Here is a 19,716-nt window from a genome sequence, read left to right on the forward strand (position 1 = left end):
TCTTCTACCCCTCTACCCCCCTCTACTTCCCCTCTACCTCTCTACTACTCCTCTACCCTTCTACTACCCATCTACCCCTCTACTACCCCTTTACCCCTCTTTTACCCCTCTACTACCCATCTACCTCTTTTTTACCCCTCTTTCTCTACACTACTGCTCTTCTACCCCTCTACCGCTCTTCTACCCCTCTACCTCTCTTCTACCCTTTACCTCTCTTCTACCCCTCTACCTCTAACTACCTCTCTTCTACCCCTCTAGCCCTCTTCTATCCCTCTACCTCTTCTACCTCTCTTCTACCCCTCTACCCCTCTTCTACCTCTCTACCCCTCTACTACCCCTCAACCCCTCTACTACCCCTCTACCCCTCTACTATTCTCTTCTACCCCTCTTCTACCCCTATACCACCCCTCTACCCATCTTCTACCCCTCTACTACCCATCTACTACCCCTCTACCTCTCTTCTACCCCTCTACCTCTACACTGCCTCTCTTCTTCCCCTCTACCTCTGCTCTACCTCTCTTCTACGCCTCTACCTCGACTCTGTCTCTCTTCTACCCCTCTACCCCTCTTCTACCCCTCTACTACCCCTCAACCCCTATACTACCCTTCTACCCCTCTACCCCTATTCTACACCTCTACTGCCCTCTACTCCTCTTCTACCCCTCTTCTACCCCTTTACTCCACTACTACCCCTCTTACCTACTGCCCCTCTTCTACCACTCTACACCTCTACTTCCCCTCTACCCCTCTTATAACCCTCTTCCCCTCTTATAATCCTCTACCCCTCTTATACCCCTCTACCTCTCTTATTACCCTCTACACCTCTTATACCCCTCTACCCCTCTTATACCCCGCTACCCCTCTAATACCCTTCTATTACCCCTATACCCCACTACCACCCCTCTTCTACACCTCTACTACCCCTCTAGCCTACTACCCCTCTACTACCCCTCTATTACCCCTCTATATCCCTTCAACCTCTCTACTACAGCTCTACCCCCTCGTCTACCCTTCTACTCCTCTACCCCTCTTCTTTTTTGTGTTTGAGAAGCTTTATTAAAAATAATGATAATAACAAATGACATTAGCAGAGACGAATTAATAAGAAAGGAAAAGCAAAACAAGTTATAAAGTGAATTATGGCCTTGCCAATGTCAACATTGCGCATAAAAGCATTTTTGATTTTTAAGGGAACAGGGGGAAAGAAAAGAGGGAAGAGGGGACGGGATGGGAGAGAAAACATGTTACAACAAGGCAATATTATAAACAGTAGCGGCTAAAAAACAAAGAATATTGTAAGAAGCAGTAAAATGCATATTGAATATGTAAAACATTGCAGTTAACACAACTATAAAATCATATTGAATAACATAAGGAGGAGAGAGTAAAAAATCTCAAGGCGGTTTAAAGTTTTCAGAATTGACGGGAGTTGGCAGATTCTGAACTAAATGATCTATCAACCAATATAATTCTACATGACGGGGAGGTTTACAGGAAGATGCAAAAGAGACATCAAGTCTATGAAAATGACATAAAGAGTTCCACCACTGACGTATGGAGATATTGGTGAGGGATTTTCAATTGGAAGCTATATGTTGAAATGCGAGTGCAATCATGAGGTCAAATAAGCCCATTGAATGTGAAGGAAGAGTTAGAGAATCGGAAAGACTAACAAGAAAGAGGATAGGGAGTGTGAACAGAATAGACAATGAAAAGACTTTGGAGATGCAAAACCAAACATGAGTCCAGAAAACAGAAACTGTAGGACAGAAAAAGAACATGTGCATGAGATTAGCGTCAGGTGTATTGCAAGTCCAGCAATTAGAGGTGGAAGAAGAAGAAAAGCGAGAAAGAGAAAGAGGAGCGAAATAAAGTCTATCATAAAGAAAAAATAGAGATTGAGTGAGAGAAGCAGACCTCGAGACTTTCAGAACTTTGGACCAAAGTTTATCCCAAGTGGAAATAGGCCAAGTACATCCGAAATCTCTTTCCCAGGATGACTCCAATTTGGACTTGACTCTGTCTGGATTGGGGGAAGAAAAGTATTTGTATATAAGAGATGCTTTAGGGGAGGTGGAGAGAAGAGCAAGAAGAGGGGAAGAAGCATCAGAGAGGGATGAAGAAGGAAGAGAATAATAACAGTCAAGGATAATCTCCATAAGAAGAGTATATTTATGTAGAAAAGAACGGGGACAATGAAGTTGGAGTGAGAAACTGAGAAAAAGAGCATGGCGAAGTACCATCAAAAAGTTGGCAAACCCAAATGACACCCTTAAGTCTCCATGAAGACCAGGAAATCGGCCTATTATGCAAAAGAATCAGTGAGTTGTACCAAATGGGCAAAAGGAGGAAGGACTCATGCGTGAGGAGTTGCAGCGAGAATAAAGGCTTAAGAAGAGAGGAGGTGAATTTAAACAGAGGAAACAAGTTAAAGGGGGATTTAGAGGAGAAACGGATAAGTTCTTTAAAGGAAAAAGGAGATAAAAAGGATTGTTCAATATCAAGCCAAAGGGGAAAGAATGGGGAAGAATCTGAAGAAAGCCAGCGTGAGGCTTGACGGAAAGAGAAGGATTTATGGTACAAGCGAAAATCTGGAAAATTAATGCCCCCATTCGATTTATGCCTCCGCAAGGAAAGACGAGAAATTCTAGGGTTCTTCATATTCCAAAGAAATTTTGAGATAGAAGAATCAATACGCTTGAAATACAGGGCAGGAATATGTACCGGCAGCATTGATAGTACATAAATAAGTATAGGGGCATCCATCATTTTAATGGAGTCCAGCCGACCCCACCAGGAAAGGAAAAGAGCGTTCCAGGAAGAGAATAGCTGATCAATCCAAGAAAGGACAGCGGACATATTCAATTTAATGGAGACAGATAGAATTAGAGAATCAAACACCAAGGTATTTAATTTTAGTGTTATTCCAGGCAACGCCAGTAGAAGAGAAAAGGTGGGGAAGACAGAATTTAGTAAGGGGAAGAATTTCTGTTTTATCTGAATTGATCTTATAACCGGAAACACAAGAAAATGTATCAAATCCAGATAACAAGGGGGGAATAGATGATTCGGGATCAGAAATAAATAAAAGTATGTCATCAGCATAGGCAGAGAGTTTTAACTGATGCTCACCATAAGGAAAACCAGAGATGAAAGTATTTTGACAGATAGAGGACAAGAAGGGTTCAAGAGCTAAAACAAAAAGAAGAGGAGAAAGCGGGCAACCTTGACGGACACCTCGTTGAAGGGTAAAGGAAGAGGAAAGTTGTCCATTCACAAGAACAGAAGCCTTGGGTGCTGAATATAGCAAGGAAATAAGATAAATAAACCTAGAACCCAAGCCATGCCACTTGTTCGAAGCAAAGAGAAAGGACCAATCAACTCTGTCAAAAGCTTTTTCAGCGTCCACAGATATAGCAGCCAGGAGAATGGAGAGAGAAGAGGCTTTATTTAAAACATTCAGGAAAAGACGAGAATTGTCAGAGGTGAGCCTCCCCTTTATGAAACCGCACTGCTCCTTTCCGATAAGATGTGGCATGAAGGAGTCCAAACGTAAGGCAAGTAATTTAGCAAAAAGTTTATAATCCATGTTTACCAGTGAAATAGGGCAATAATTCTTACAAAATTTGGGATCATGACCTTCCTTTGGAATGAGACATATAGTGGCATCTTGAAAAGTACCAGCAGCCTCGCCCGAGGAGCAAACGGATTGAAAAATCTGCAAAAGTTTATGGAGTAAGAGATCAGAAAAATGAAGATAAAACTCAACTGGGAAACCATCCAGACCAGGGGTTTTACCCTTAGTAAGAGAAGACAAAGCTGTAGAGATTTCCTGTAGGGAAAGATCAATATCAAGGGATGAGAAGTTAAGATGAGGTGTAGATGGTTTAGGAAGCTTATCAAAGTAAGACTGAAGCATAGTAGGGGTAGGAGGGGATTCAGGGGTATATAATTGTTGGTAGAAAAGTTGAAACTGTTCAAGGATATCCTTATCTGTGTGGAGAAGGACATTGGCGACGAAAAAATAGATTCAATGGAAGTGCGCTCCTTACGAGATTTAAGGTAGTTAGCTAAGAGTCTCCCAGATTTGTTAGGACCCCCATAAAATAGTGCACTACTTCGGAGAAGAATAGAAGAATCTTCTGTAGTAAGTTTATTAAAAGATATCTTCACACACAAAAGTTCAGGAGACATACAAGTATCAGACGACGTATATAATTGATGTTCTAGTTTTTTATTAAAGGCAAGAGAAGATTTACGTTGTTGAAGAAATTGCTTCTTCTTCCTAGAAACAAAATCAATAATAAATCCTCTAGCAGCGGCCTTAAAGGAATTCCAGAGAAATAAGGAGGAGTATTGGGAGTAGAGTTAATTTGAAAAAAATCAATGGTGAAAGCACGAAATGAGGAAGAGAAGATAGGGTCAGTAAGAAGTTGAAATGCCAATGAGAGGGTTTGGGAAGAGGTGGGAGTAAGTCAATATCTGTTATGACAAGAGCATGGTCTGAAATAACAATAGGTTCAATAGAATAGGAAAGTAGATTTTGGGTAAGAGCAGGAGAAAGAAAGATATAATCGATCCGAGAGGAGGAGGCATGAGGATGACAGAAAAAGGAGTAATCTAAGATGTCTGGGTGTGTGAGTCTCCAGGAATCAGAAAGGTGAGTTTGAAGTATAATATTTAGAAATTGTTTATGGGGTTTATGGGGAACAAAACGAACTGTAGATTTGCGATCAAGGAATGGATCTACAAACTGATTACAGTCGCCGCCTAAAAGGAAAAAATCATCTTTGTATTGCATACATTTACTAGTAATTAAAGTCTAAAACGTACAGTCAGGTTGAGTATGACCATAAACATTAAAAACAGTTAGAGCAATTGAATTAATCAGTAATTTAGCCAGAATCCATCTTCCTTCCGAATCTATCTCTTCTAATAGTACATTACATTTCACCTTTTATGAAGTAAAAGAGCAACCCCATTCTTTCTGTTAGAGGACGGGGAAAACAACACAGAACCAACCCAACCTCTTTTTACTTTAAGAGATTCAATATCACTAAGATGTGTTTCTTGTAAAAGAACAATATCGGGGTTATAGGAGGATAAGTGAGAAAGTACTCTCTGCCGCATAATTGGATTATTAAAACCTTTTACATTCCACGAGATAACCTTAAATTTGCAAACAAGGTAAACTGATCAACATTAAGAGTTGTAGAAAAATGTAAAAACATCGTAAAGCCAAGAAGAGAAAAAGAGCAGGAAATGATGAAAAAGAGAACAAGATCAAGATGAAGGGAGGAGGAGAAAGGAACGGAAAGAAGGGGGAAAAGCAGAAAAGACAGAATAGACAGTACATATCCAAAGGATGATTGTGAGTAATGTACCTGAAAGAGGAAACATGAGGAAGAGGGGAAATGGCGACACTCTACAAGACAACCTATGCAAGGGAGGGGATGGAACCGCACCAGGACAAGAACAAGTTGGAGAGCGGACAAGTTGATTCATGTAGACCGAAGGAGGGATACCAGGGATCAACGCAGCAGGGCAGGAACCATACGGGAGAAAGGGTAAGACATCCATGAGGCTACAAAAAGAAATAAAATATAAACTGGTGAATGACAATAGCCAAAGTAACAAAAGTAACAAAGAGGACTGATATTATAAATAGGCAATAAACAAACAGAAGAACAATGACAGGGAAACCTGAAGGAAAAAAGGGAAGTACAGCTGAGATAAACCAAAACATCATAACAATATACACATAGAAAATAATAGACGAGCAAACAAAAATTATACCAATAATAACAGACTGAAAAAGCGTCCAGGAACCTAGGGAAACAAAAAGTAATTAGAGAACAACATCAGGAGAATCCTGGGAAGCGAATCCAACAACTATAAGTGAAATGGACGAAATATTCAGCCACTCGAGGGAGTGGACGTATCTATGGCACCACCAGACTGGAGATGAATGAAGTTCCTCAGCTCACCAGGATCTTGAAAGGTCCAAGTTTTGTTTAATGGGTAACCTTAAAAGTACAGGGATGAAACGGACCATATCTGGCACCCAAAGAGCGTAGAGGCGCTCGAAGACTCAGAAATTCCTTCCGTCTTGATGCTGTGGCATTAGAAACATCTTGGGAGAGAAACACTCTTTGACCCATCCAAGAAATCTGACGTTTGGATCTGGCTGCAGAGAGGACTGCTAAAAGATCTGTATATTTCAAAAAGAGAATAATGACGCCTCGTGGCTTAGGCGAGTCAGATGAACGTGGGCCAAGTCTATGTGCTCTCTGGATGCTAAGAGAAGTGGTAGGAGCCATGTCCAATAAATTAGGAATGAAAGAGGTGAAAAATGATACTGGATTGTTCCCCTCCAAAGACTCCGGAAGTCCATAAATACGAAGGGTATTCCGCCTATTCCTGTTTTCCAAATCCTCAGTATGTTGGCGTAGGGCAAGACAGATTTCTCCAAGGCAGCAATACGTTGGGAATTAGATTGAACTTCAGAGAGCTGTTGTTCCACAGATAAAAGTCTAGTATCCATAGAAGACCATTTGTCTTTCAAGAGTTGCATGTCCCTGCTAGTCTCCTCAACAAAGGGGTGCAAAGCGCGAATCTCCTCTAAAAGTACCTCCATAGAGATTGAAGAAGACGACTTATCTGGTGATGGAGGATCTTGCTTCAAACGTTTGGAAGAAGCATTAGGAGGAGAGGACTTACTGGAGGAAGAGGGCGTTGAGGACGAACGATTTGGCGGTTGCCCAGCCATTTGATCCCCAGATGTCGAGGGGTTGGAGGATGCTTAAGTGAATGGCAGAGAATTGGAAGGAACGAAAACAAATTTTGGTTTACACAGTCTACCCATACGCAATAAGCATAAATTGCGTGCCAGAACGATGATGAAGGTGCTCAGAAATTGGGAGAAGTGGACCGGTAATTATAGGTGAAATACAAGAAGAGACCTTGTCAATGAAAAATAGTTGAGGTGCAGGGCAGTGCTTAAAAGAAAAACATTGTAAGGCAACAATGGACAAAGTGGAATGAAAACACTTGTAGTGTCCGGGAATGTCTAATAACATTGAGGAGAGCCCAGATTAATCCAACTAGGTGAGCAGAAAAAACAAAATGGTGGCTACTGCTGACAGGAAAACTGCGGCATGACGGTGAGGAAAAGACAGTGTGTGGCAGACTATTGGAGCAAGTAGTCAAATACAGTGCAGGTTAAAATTGGTGAAAATCGCCTTGATTGTTGTAAATAAGGGCAGAAGAACTAATTAAGGATCTTACAGCCAGGAGGCGCGTTGCGCGATGCCCGTGACTCGCTATTCAGCTGCGGGACATCGCGAAATGGCGGTGGTGCTGCATAGGAGAGGCGCGGTGTGTCCAAGCGCCGTGAAAACCGCACGAGCAGGCTACAAAGAGACCTCATTCCATTCCACGTGAGGTCCGATACTCGAGGCAATCCTTCAGGGTGCCGGAAGACAGAGAAGACCGCTAGAGCTGCCTCAGGAACATCCCAGTGCAGCGGAGCTCCCTTACAGCGTGGACATCTTGGTTGGCGCCGTAACCACTCCCCCTTCTATCCCTCTTCTAATCTTCTACCCCTCTTCTACCCCTCTACACCTCTACTACCGCTCTACTACCCCTCTACTCTTCGACCCCCTACCCCTCTACCCTTCTTCTACCCCTCTACCCCTCTACTACCCTTCTTCCCCTCTTCTACCCCCTTCTACCCTCTTCTACACCTTAACCCCGCTTCTAACCCTCTACCCCTCTATCCCTCTTCTACCCCTCTTCTACCATTCTACCCCTCTACCCCAATACTCTTCTACCCCTCTACCCTATTTCTACCACTCTACTACCCTTCTACCCCTCTTCTACCCCTCTATCCCTCTAACCCTCTTCTACCCCTCTACCCCTCTACCCCTCTTCTACCCACTGTAACTAGCAAAGACACCGTGTTATGGCAGCATCACTCTGCACCAACACAGCATCCCTCAGCACACCCACAGCATCTCTCAGCACCACCACAGCATCATTCAGGGCCACAACAATATCTCACAGCGCCACCACAGCATCACTCAGCACCACCACAACATCATCACTCAGCATTGCCTTTGCAATAGTACACCACCACATCATCATCACTCAGCAAGACCTAAGTATCATTCAGCACCACCTCAGCATCGTCTCAGCAACAGTCACCACCACCACCACCACTACCACCTCAACATCACTCAACATCACCTCAGCCTGCTCTCGGAATTTGCCATCTGTTGATTGTCCCCTAGCGTCTGGGCGCTGCTATTGGTATAATACAGGTACTAGTTCACAATCTTCAACCTCCAATTGTTTATGCCCTCTCAAAAAAAACCTTTCAGAAACAACCATTGGAATAGGCAAAAACAAGTTGCCAGCAGTGCAAGAACAAAAGAAAAATGAGAAAATGTTTTATTGTACATACATTTTTTAATATGGTCTTTCTGTTGGACATAATGCCTTCCTGGTCATATGTAAGATGACAAAAATGCTTCTGGCACTTTTTTATTAAAACTTTTCAGCATGCTGCACAGCTGCCACACTTCTCTACAGCACAGCTTAAACACATTGGCAAAGTCAATAGCTCTGCCTAAACACTTGTAAGGCTCCAAAGGCGAGGCCTATTGGCTATGTCAATCATCATGATGATGCAAGGAGGCACTTCTGTAATATACCTCTCCTAAAAAACACTCGGTGCCTGTCTACATTTCAAGATAGAACATTAAGAGATGTATCTAGAATATACTGCACATTCACACATTGTCTATCCTATAATTTTCAACAAGTGCCTGAAAAGGTATGTGTTATGCGGAGCCTTCTGTATGTTTGAGTGATATCTTTGAACACTCTTTGTAGCATGCCTCTGAATATCTGCAGTTCCCCTTTCCGTTCATACGCAATTTTGGAGTCACTTGACTAACTAAATGGAAAACATCTAGGCGGACCGCTCCCCTGCCAACTTTCTTCTCCCTAGGAGCTTCCGCAGCATAGCATTATTTGCAGAAGGGTGATATGTAATTGTGGGCCCTGCGAAACTCGACTTGATTGCCTCAATACGTCACGTTACGCTGCGCGTCTTAAGTCGTCAATGTTGTCATATCACGTTTCATAACGGGACCACTGCCCTGTACTTCCCCAGACTTTCTCGCCCATCTCTTCATTAAAATTCCAACAGCATCTCCCTGTTCCCTGGCTGCTTTACTACGGTCTGCGCTCTGCTTTTGTTCTTCCCTTGAATAGAAGTTGTTAAATGCCAAAGTGGAAGGGCAAACTTTTCAAAGGCATCTTGAATCTCTGAGCGGGGAGAGATTAGCCGGAGATCTGCAGACAACACTTTTACTAAAATAGTTCCAGATGGAAAACACCACAAGCATAGGTGAGCATGAAGATTTCAACAAATAGGTTTATATGCACGAGTTCATTTCAACATAGATATGATTATTTGGTAGCGTGAGAAAGTGATATCATTAAAAAGTGTAAACAATAAAATAAGAAAATGTTCAACAAGAACTGCACTAAAGTATTGATTCTTCCACAAAAAGTATTTTACGTGAAATGCATAGTAGATACATAATTGTATTTTTCCGGTAGATATAGTGCCTTGGTTTTTTTACGTGCTCTCGGGGTGCTTTACAATTATGACATATGGTGCTCATGACTATTGGCGTGTATTTATTTTTCACATTGTATGTTCAAAGGTACCATGACTGGAGATGAAGACTACAGAGAAGAGTTTACTTATGATCGAATGTCGACTATTGAGCGCGGAATTCAGGAAAATGGAAATTATCACAAAGATGCGAAGACCAGCGATCTCAAATTAACTGAGAAGATCCCGCCTTGTGATGGTTATAGAATGTGGATTTTTTCTTTGCTAATGGGGGTAAGATATATCATTTCTCGTCATTCTTAAAAAATGAAAAGGTGTTAGTTTAGGAAATAATACACTAATACGTGATATGATTGCATTTTCCTTTGTATGCTCAGATTTCTTTAGAATTGTTTTCAAACAAGTGTAACATGCATTTACTCTATCATTCACATACTTAGGCACTCCTACCTCGTCACGCTTACTTACATTTTGCACCTGTGCAAGCTTATACATGTTTGTGCGAATTAAACATGGGTAAAATGTATTTTGACTTTGATCATCAATCAATAAAAAAAAACTTTATTCGGTTTAAAAGATAGAAAACCATAAAAGATTACAGATCTCATAAAAAGACACAGGGCGTTTCTAAATCCTAGACATTCTAAGCGACAATCCCATTGTATACATATTAAAATATTTAACTGCCGTTTATAAAAATTATTAAAAGACACAGTATTATTATTACAATGTGGATAGGCCATCCAATTAATAAAAGAAGATACCAGCATTACAGATGAATGAATTAACCAGTTAAAAAGACCGTATGGCCCCAGCATTGTATTACATAGAAAGAAAAAACAGGCAGCATTTAAAAGTTAATTTTCCATACATTTTCTATATTTCAATGAGCATTTCAAAAAACCAACCACAAAAGGGATGTATTTAGGTTTTAACATTTGTAGAAAATAAAGGGCGGGGCGCGCTTTGGAAAAATTTTGTTTTTGTAAAAGAGATTTTAAGAAGAACCTCCGGGGAGCATCATAAAAGCTACAAAAGAACATAAAGTGCAGCAAGACCTGTGGAGACTCCCCGTCGCAGCCACAGGGTGCTAGCACTTGTCCTCTGTGGCGCCCTAGAGGAACAGCAAATAAAAATGGAAATAATCCATTCTAAACCTAGTCAATAAGAACCGCTCTTAGTTCGACAGAGGCATTAAGAGATAAGGCTCAGTGCCCGGAATAGGTTTAAGCATCACGAATTTCCGTACGCTAGTTTTTGAAAATTCTACCCTATTTCTGTTTGCTTTTTTGAGCATGATAAAAGATTCCTTTACAAACACCAGGTCTTTTGCAGTTATAAAACCAGGTCTTAAAAACAAGTCTGGGCGCCCTAGGTCACCAAAGCAACCCTTTATGTATTTAAGCCATGGGATAGCAAGCATATTGTCAAGACTCATTACTTCCTTCAATATCTCATGTTTAAGGCTTAAGTCCTTATTCAGCCAACAGTTGAGCCAAAAGATCAATGGACGTATAGCCAGAATATCAGAAATAAATGCAGTCCCAGTCTCTTCATGTACTATTAAATTAGCAGTACCTTTGGGAACCCCCAGCAGTTGTTTTAGGAAATTATTCTCAGCCACCTGAATTCCCTCCGAGGCTACGTATCCCCATAGTTCGCTTCCGTAGATGGCAGTTGCTATGCTTTTTGCTTAATACATTTTCAGTAATGCCGCAATTGGGCGCTTGCCCATCTTTGTAGCAAAATAGAGAATAGATGCATTTACTCTTGTCACTTCCCCCTTCCTTCTCCTAACCAGGGCACTCCAGTCCAAACGATCATCCATCAGGATGCCCAAGTAAGGGAAGGTTGGGTTTAAGGGCACCTTCTCTGTATTTACCCTAAAGGAATATTGTTTCTTAGGGCATGTCCCAACTTGCATCACAAATGATTTTGAGTTATTCACAGCCAAATGGCGGTCTGCCATGAAGCTGCAAAAGGTATCCATCAAAGTTTGCAGGCTTCTAGGGGTACGGGCTAGGAGAACCGCGTCGTCTGCATAGAGCAGAACGGGCAGACCCCTTCGCCCCACATACGGAAAATCAGCCCCTGTTTCTGACAAAATCCTATCCAAGTCATTGATATAAAGGTTAAAAAGAAACGGGGCAAGGATGCACCCCTGTCTTACACCCCTTTCAATGCTGAAATCCCTGGAAACTCCAAGGTCCTGAGCAAACCTAATATTTGCCCTTGTATCACTATGCAGATCCCTCAGGAAGTCCACCAGATTGTCGTCCACCCCCATGGCCCTCATGGATTGCCACATTCTCCCTCGATTGACACAATCAAAAGCAGAGGAGAGATCCATGAAGGCCATGTAGATCGTCCCTTCTCGGGCAACCGTGTATTTCCCGAGAATCAGGTAAAGGTTGAGACATTGGGCTATAGTAGAGTGTCCTGGTCAGAACCCATATTGAATGTCAGTGATGATCTTGTTATCTTCCGCCCAGGTAGCCAGTCTATTCAATAGAACCTCTCCCGCAACCTTAACTACGGAGTTAATAAGGGAAATCGGCCTATAGTTTAGTGTACTATTGCGATCACCTTTTTTAAACACTAGTACAATAGTGGATAAGCCCCAAGACTTTGGGCAGCCGGCCTTGGCGGCCGCATTAAGCACACCCTGCAACACCGGGGCCCAAAGTGAAGGATTTGATTTAAATAGGTCCGGCGGGATTCCGTCCGAACCTGGCGTCTTGTTGCACGTCAAACCAGCAATGCCTTTCTCCACTTCACTCTGGGAGAATACAACCAGGGCATTATTTTCAGCGTTGGCTTGTTGTCGAACAAGAGGTGAATCGCTCTTAAAAATACGGCTAAAATGCGAGACCCAATCCTCTTCCAATATATTAGTACCAAGTCCTTCATCCATAACCCTTTGAAAAAGAAGTCTATTGATAATGCCCCAAAATTTTGCACTACTACCTAACGTGCTTGGGTCTACCAATTCACACCAGGTTGCTTCCTTCAGTTCCGCCTTGCAGCTTACCAGTGCCTTTTTAGGTCTCGCCTGCCAATGCGCTTGCGCATTGCTGGCGCGTGATATAGAGGGCAAACCAAGGTCTGAAACCATCGCGGATTTCGGACAGTTCGTGGGGTGCACTCGGGCATCCACATCAAAGCCATCAGCCTCCCTCCCACAGGCATCTGAAGCTTCCCCCAGCGTGCGCTCGGCCTCAGGCTGTTTCACTTTCACGGCCGCGAGGCCGTGCTTCAAAGGGATCCGCTCCCCCGCCCCCTGCTTCACACTTTAAAGGAATGCTCTCCCTCGCCCCCCACAGCAATGCCAAGAACTTGTTTGGGTTATCAACATTTGCATCCCATCTCGTTCTTGAAATCGCTCGTGCGTATTTGTTTTTTTACAGTGAACATTAAACTAGTTCAGAGAACTCTTCTTCCCACAAGCTAGAAGCGTGTTTCTTCGCAGCACAGGTTGCTTTGTGCTGCTTGTCCACTACTGGCCACACAAGAGAAATAAGGCGGGAGAGACGAGAGAGTTGGAAACCGCCCCACAAGCGCTGAAATATTCCAGGGCTTAGAGAAGTGTGAAGTCTATAGCTTGCGTGCCCCACCAATGATAAAGTTGCAGCATGGACTTGAAAACTCAAGTGCTGAAAACATAAAGTCAAGCGCTTCAGCACCCCACATAGAGGTAGTAAGCGCTATATACATTTTGCCATATAATACAATTCAGTGCAATATATGTAGAATGTCAAAGCTGAACTCTGCTTCCCATTTGTGCCATCTGGCTGCACAGCACGATAGCCTGCTCCTCCACTCACCCTCTTGGGGAGAGAGTCACCCGCTCTGGAATCATGTTCAGACTCCAAAAGTTGTAAATGCGTCCCATAGAGTGCAGTGGAGTCCCCTGTCTTGCAAAGCCTCTTCACCCTTCCATAAATGAATCTCCGTTGACTTCAGTGCTGCCACCCGCTGAAAACACCTGTCTTCACCCTCCACGGTCAGCAAACTGATTGAGTGGCATGTGACATGTAATCCTTATCCCCTCTGTTAGACTCGTTTTTTGTGCCTTTGTGCCCTCTGTTAGATTCGGTGTTTGTACCTTTCTGCCCTCTGTTAGACTCGTTTTTTGTGCCTTTCTGCCCCATCTTAGACTCGCTTTTCTGCCTTCTGTTAGACTCGTTTTTTGTGCCTTACTGCCCTCTGCATCACCACATCATCACTCAGCGCTACCCCAGCATCACTCAGCACCACCACATTATCACTCAGCACCACCACATTATCACTCAGCACCACCACAGCACCACTCAGCACCACACAGCATCACTCAGCACCACCACAGCACCACTCAGCACCACCACAGCACCACTCAGCACCACCACAACACCACCCAGCACCACACTCAGCACCACCATAGCATCACTCACCACCACCACAGCACCACTCAGCGCAACCACAGCACCACTCAGCGCAACTACAGCATCACTCAGTGTAACCACAGCATCACTCAGCAGAACCACAGCATCACTCAGCACCACCACAGCATAACTGGTTCAAATATGTTCTCTCAATGTTTCAAGCTTTATTACAAAAGTCACAAAAATATGTTAATATTTCACTTCTGTTCTTGGATTTTCGTCACAATAAAATATACTGAACATAATCTTCACAAAAGTTATTTACAAAAGTTTAAGCTATTGCCATTATAAATTACAATAACTTTTATTTGAATACGAATTATTAAAAAAAATAAAAGCCATTGGTATTTGTAATAGCAATACATGTAAGTCACGTAAATACAACACATGTTGCATTACAAATGCTATAGGTGTCACATTTGCGAAAGTTATAACTAATGGCATTGTAAATGACGAAGCTATTAATTTCGCAGTTTTCAAAACCAACACATAAATAAAAAAATTGTCATTTACAATACCAATAGCTCAAACTTTCCTAATGCGAGACCTATTGCATTGCAAATGCTTGTTGTAGTTAAGTCGAAGGGCACAAACTCAGGGTAAATCCCTCGGGTTAGCTTTCAATGCATCCTTCAATACTCTGGCTGCTTTAGAGCATGCGGAATTAAACCATTTAGGATCGCTACATATTGTTTTTTGTGTAAGGCCAGAAAGCAAAGCCCTCACCTTAGCAACAATCTCTGAAAATGAGGTTAAGACGTCTGCTGCTGAAGAATTAGGAGACACACAGAATGCAAATTCTGCAGTGCAAGACTCATGGACCTTTTTATAGAAGAGGTTTGGGGTCACCTGGGACCATTTAATGCGACGCCTACCATCTTTCAGTTTAAGCATGCCCGGCACTACCTTCCAGTCCCTCCTGTTCAATATACCACCCCCCAACTGCACACACTCTGGGTTGTGGTAACCGAATGAACTCTCCATAATTTTTAAACCCTGGAGGATAGTCTGTCGACTAACAGAGATCAGAATATGATCTATAAAAAATCCTCCACTACGCCCTTTAAAGGACAGCACGGGCTGTTTACTAGATGGAACAGCAAAAGACATAGAAGAGAACAGATCATATTTGTTAAGCAGATCATTGAGTAGATTTCCTTGTACTGTGTACTCAAAGTGGAGACCTCGTGTCCTGGCACATCCCATATCACCCATCCTAGTTGTTTCACGGTCACCACACGGGTGGACATTAAAGTCTCCCACTATCATAAGGCTATGAGAGACATAAGCACAATGCTGCTTAACCCTTTCCATGCTCATGACGAGCTCAGCTCGTCATGAGGCACAGTGGAGCTGTGCTGATGACGAGCTGAGCTCGTCATGAACAATGGGAATGCAGAATCTGCAGCACAGGGCAAAAATCCCTGCAGCAGCCATGTGGTTAAGAAGCCCATTCAGCAATGTTAACTGTCTGTTCAATGCATTTTAAAGTTGATTAAACACACGCTAGCGTTTCCATGCTTTAATAGGATAGCTTGGGAGTCACTTTGAGCGAATGAGAGGACCTTAATCCTGCATTTCAATGCTAGAGATGTAAAGATAACTAGGCCACCCCTTGCCCTTCCACTTGCTGAAGGGGCAGCTGGGACATAGAAAGCTTTGTAAACCTCCAGGTATAGGTTGCAGTTCACCAGCCAGGTCTCCTGTAAACATATCAGCGAGAATTGACTGATGAACTACACCCACATTGGATCTGCGATCTTCTCTGCCAACCCAGCAATGTTCCAAGATAGAACATTGTAGTCCACTAGATGATCCCCAGATGAAACAGTGTGAAAACCTCTGGTGACTTCAAGATAGTGGGCTCATACGGTGTCTGTACTATAGACCCTGCTCCTATAGGAAATGAGTGAACTAGTTCTGAGGCCTGAAAAGTTGATGCTTGCGTCTCTAAATCATCAGGCAGTCAATCGCAATCGTCCAACCTTGAAAGTACTGCAAATCTATTTGGTCCCTGCACAATGGGAGAAAGATGGCAGCTCCCCGGTAGATTAAACCCGTCACAGGCAAATCTGTCACCTAGGAGTTCCGGTCGGGATCGCTCTTCACAGCTCACTCCCTGCTGGACAAAGTGTTCCCTACTCAATGTGGTAGTATAAAAGTAACTGAGATCGAAAGGTTGAATAGTGGATCTCACGTTCTGGTTAAATCCGCCGCAGATGTGATGCACTGCCCTGCTATCACTAAAATTAATAATTATACAATTACCCTCTATATCCTTTGATCTGTGTCCTATCCAGCTTACCCTGCGGACAAACAGTATTTTGCTGTGTACATACAGGGGTAGGGGTCTATTTGTGTTCAACCAGTGCACAGTTTTGTTCTTTAACTCACTATAAGTCTTCACCCTCCCATTGACTAATTCAGGCACTCCTGTCAACACAACAACATAGAGTACAGACTCAGGAGGTAGATCAATACGTGGCAACAAAGTCTTTTGATGATCGGTAAAGCATTGTGGGCCCATCTGACCTGCCTGCTGCTTTTTCGCGATCCCCCCTCCCGCCAGTTGTTGATTGACACTCTTTCCTTAGGGGTTGTCTTTGTTTCCCTGTATATTGGCTCCAGCCATAGAACCGGGACCGACTATTATGTACCTGTCCAGGTTGCACTGGATTGGGTCCAAGGCAATCGCAAGGGATGGTGGAATAATGCTCGGACTGTGCCCAGGAACATTCCTCGAGATGACTTTAGCCTCGGGGCACTTTGACGAAATATTCTTGATAAGAGAGGAGTTTGTTTCAGATAGCTGTTCTAGCTTCTTCAGCTATCCTCAATAGACAGCAGTTTTTTCATATACAGGCTTTATAGAGGCTGATATGAGCTCGCCTAATGTCCTCCAAAAACTGGCATCTGACGAGGGCAAAGGACCATCTTGTAAAACCAGAGGAAGGGTATTTGGAAGCGAGTCATTTACACCTGGTTCCCCTGGGCTTAAAAGAACTTCTTACGCGTTTACCGCATTTACCGGGTTAGCCGTGTTATTTGATTCCGGCTTCTTGGATTTTTTTTCCTTCTGCGCCCCCCCTTCCTTTTTTTTAGAGGGTGCTCCCGATGGGATTTTTGCTGCGATGGGGCGCACATTTGGGATGGCCCATGAAGAAGCACGGGAAGCTACCCCACAATCCACATTATCCTGGTCTGACAACAACACCTGGGGAGGTCGAACACAAATTTGGGCGGAGGCCACAGGGTGAACAGCTACAGGGTTGTGCGGCACCAGGCTATGAGCCAGCGCCAAGTCCCCCAGAGATGAACGTTTAGCAAATGCCGGGTCCAGAGAAAGTCGGCGCTCAGTGATTGCTATTTCCTTTTGCCAGAACTGACGTAGCCCTGGTAATGAACTAGTCTAAGGTCCCGGCTATATATCCTCATGTTGCTGCTTTCCTTGTCTTCCCTTCCCGGCCATCCTTTTTGATCATGCATAGCTGGGAAGTTTCTGGCTTGTTGACACGTCAATCCCTGGTGCCTTATCACCTACAGAAGGCCACTGAAACCTCACCATTTTTCAGCTGCTAGAAGAAGGATATCATTTTTTTTGTAAATCTGTTTATTCAAGTTTCTCTTAACAATAATACAAATAACATTGCAGCATTGTACTTTAGGTAAATATATATACATTTGCGTGAGGGGTGCCAGTGATGAGCAGAAGGGGGGGAGCAAAGCAGCATGGAACAGAGGAGCATATCCATCAGGCAACCTTTTTTTTTTTTGCAGAGTTTTATATAGCGCGAATTTGACCCGCAACCGAATATCGGAGCGCTTTACATAGCACCAGTTACGTTACATGAGGACACACATTCATTTGTGTTAGGCTCGGGAGATTAAGTGATTTGCCCTGAATCATTACTGAGATTCGAACCCAGTTCCCCAGGTTCGAGCTCAAATGCCCTAGCCTTTAGGCCAACTCCTCTCCCCTATTATACATGCGATCACTCAGAAGCCTTCAACAGGGAGATCTCTCTACTTCATATACACATTTATCCCAACCTTTACTCATTTGTCTGAATCGCAGAACCATTCAGGTTCATTGAGCATTCACCGTCAATGATTCAGGTGAAGCTAATATGTTCCTGATATATGTATTTCTGCTGGAACTCTACCTTCCCTCTCCACTCCCAATCCAGTTCTTCTTCTGCTCTCTGCCCTCCACCTTGTTCTCCGAGAGCATCCAGCATTTGAACCCAATTTACAAGATGCCTTTTCCGCATTTTCATCAGTGCGCACCCACTTGAGTCTACATTATCCGCCTCCAGCCACTCCAACAGATCCAAACTCCTCTTATTGACTGTCGGTGGGATTAGACTGGACCAGTGTTTTGCTATGCGGTGTCGTGCCTGCAAGAGGCTGAGTTGGGCAAATTTATATAGGATTTTTTGACCTTCTTGGTAAGTGGTATCAATTCTAATATACAATGTCGCACCGTTACTGTTACTGTTACCCTGGTTACTCTATGTAGCTCCCTGATTACACCCCACCACAAAACATGAAGCTACTTGCAGGTCCAAGCTACGTGAAATCTGCTGGTATTGTCAGGCATCTAGCACATTCCTCTATACTTGACGGACACGCTCTGTGTAATCGAAATGGTGTTAAATAGGCTTGATAAAGGAAATAGAATGTACCAGTTAAAACGGGCATTGCTAGCTACCTCACGCACCTGTGCCTGTGCTCTGCTCCATTTGCCATCCGTAGTTGGGGACTCAAGCTCTGGGTCCCAGACTGCCCGTTTTGGGGAAACATTTGTATGTCTATCAAACTTTAGGGCTGTATTTAGTCTGGATAGAATTCCCTTGAAGGGGCTAGGGTTTAGGATTATCTGGAAAACCTGCAACCGCACGGGCTCTTCCTGGAAAGTGGCCCATATCTCCCGAACCATACACAACATACTCACTTACTGGTGGAATTGTTGGGTTATCGATACCATCGTGCAACTCCACTTCCTCCGCCAAAGTGAAATTATCAGTTAAGTATAGGTCACCCACATTCTTGAATCTCCTTCTCTCCAGCGTCCAACATCCATAGACTCCCAGATATGCAAGAAGGAGCAAAGCCACGAAAGCGGGTAGAGTGGGGCATAGGGTGCAATTTATTATGACTTTTCTGATGGCTATTTCCCAGAAGAAGGACATTATTAATGCAGTTGAGATCACAGCCTAATAAATCATGTAAGGGAAATGCATTAAATTGGGAGCAGAGTAAGATGTACAGTCACCCATTGGCAATGCACTGAATTACAGTTTATATTAAGCCCCTGGTAATACTGAGTGGCTGGCAAAACTGACTCATTTATTATTCTGAGTTTTATTTATTTTGAACAGTGTTCCAGCATGGCATATTTTTAGATAATTTAGCTCACTTACTGGTATACGTTATCTATACCATAAATCAGTGTATGACATAAAGAAATTAATAGGGTTCAGATCATTAGAAAAAGTATATAGTAACCCATTTTTAGGTCGAAGCCTGCATTGCAGGGCATGGCCCTGCTGCAGGCAAAGACCTATTGTGAACAGGGGGATTTCAGTACTGCCTGAAACCACGCCCCCTTTTTCCATTGGCAGGCCTCTGGAAACGGAGGCCTGC

The 19,716-nt window shown here is 43.3% G+C and overlaps 1 protein-coding gene across 1 annotated transcript in view; it reads left to right on the forward strand.

Moving 5' to 3' along the window:
- The first annotated feature begins 9,324 nt into the window (after positions 1 to 9,324).
- The window catches only part of MLC1 (modulator of VRAC current 1), a 415,388-nt gene continuing 404,996 nt past the window's right edge, over positions 9,325 to 19,716 (forward strand). Inside the window, exons 1-2 of the mRNA XM_086936780.1 lie at positions 9,325 to 9,415; positions 9,738 to 9,922. Coding sequence (XP_086792906.1) covers positions 9,394 to 9,415; positions 9,738 to 9,922 — 207 coding nt within the window. The 5' untranslated portion in view covers positions 9,325 to 9,393. The remainder of the gene's footprint in view (positions 9,416 to 9,737; positions 9,923 to 19,716) is intronic.

This window comes from Lissotriton vulgaris, chromosome 1_1 (assembly GCF_964263255.1).
Source record: "Lissotriton vulgaris chromosome 1_1, aLisVul1.2, whole genome shotgun sequence".
Classification (NCBI taxonomy): Eukaryota; Metazoa; Chordata; class Amphibia; order Caudata; family Salamandridae; genus Lissotriton; species Lissotriton vulgaris.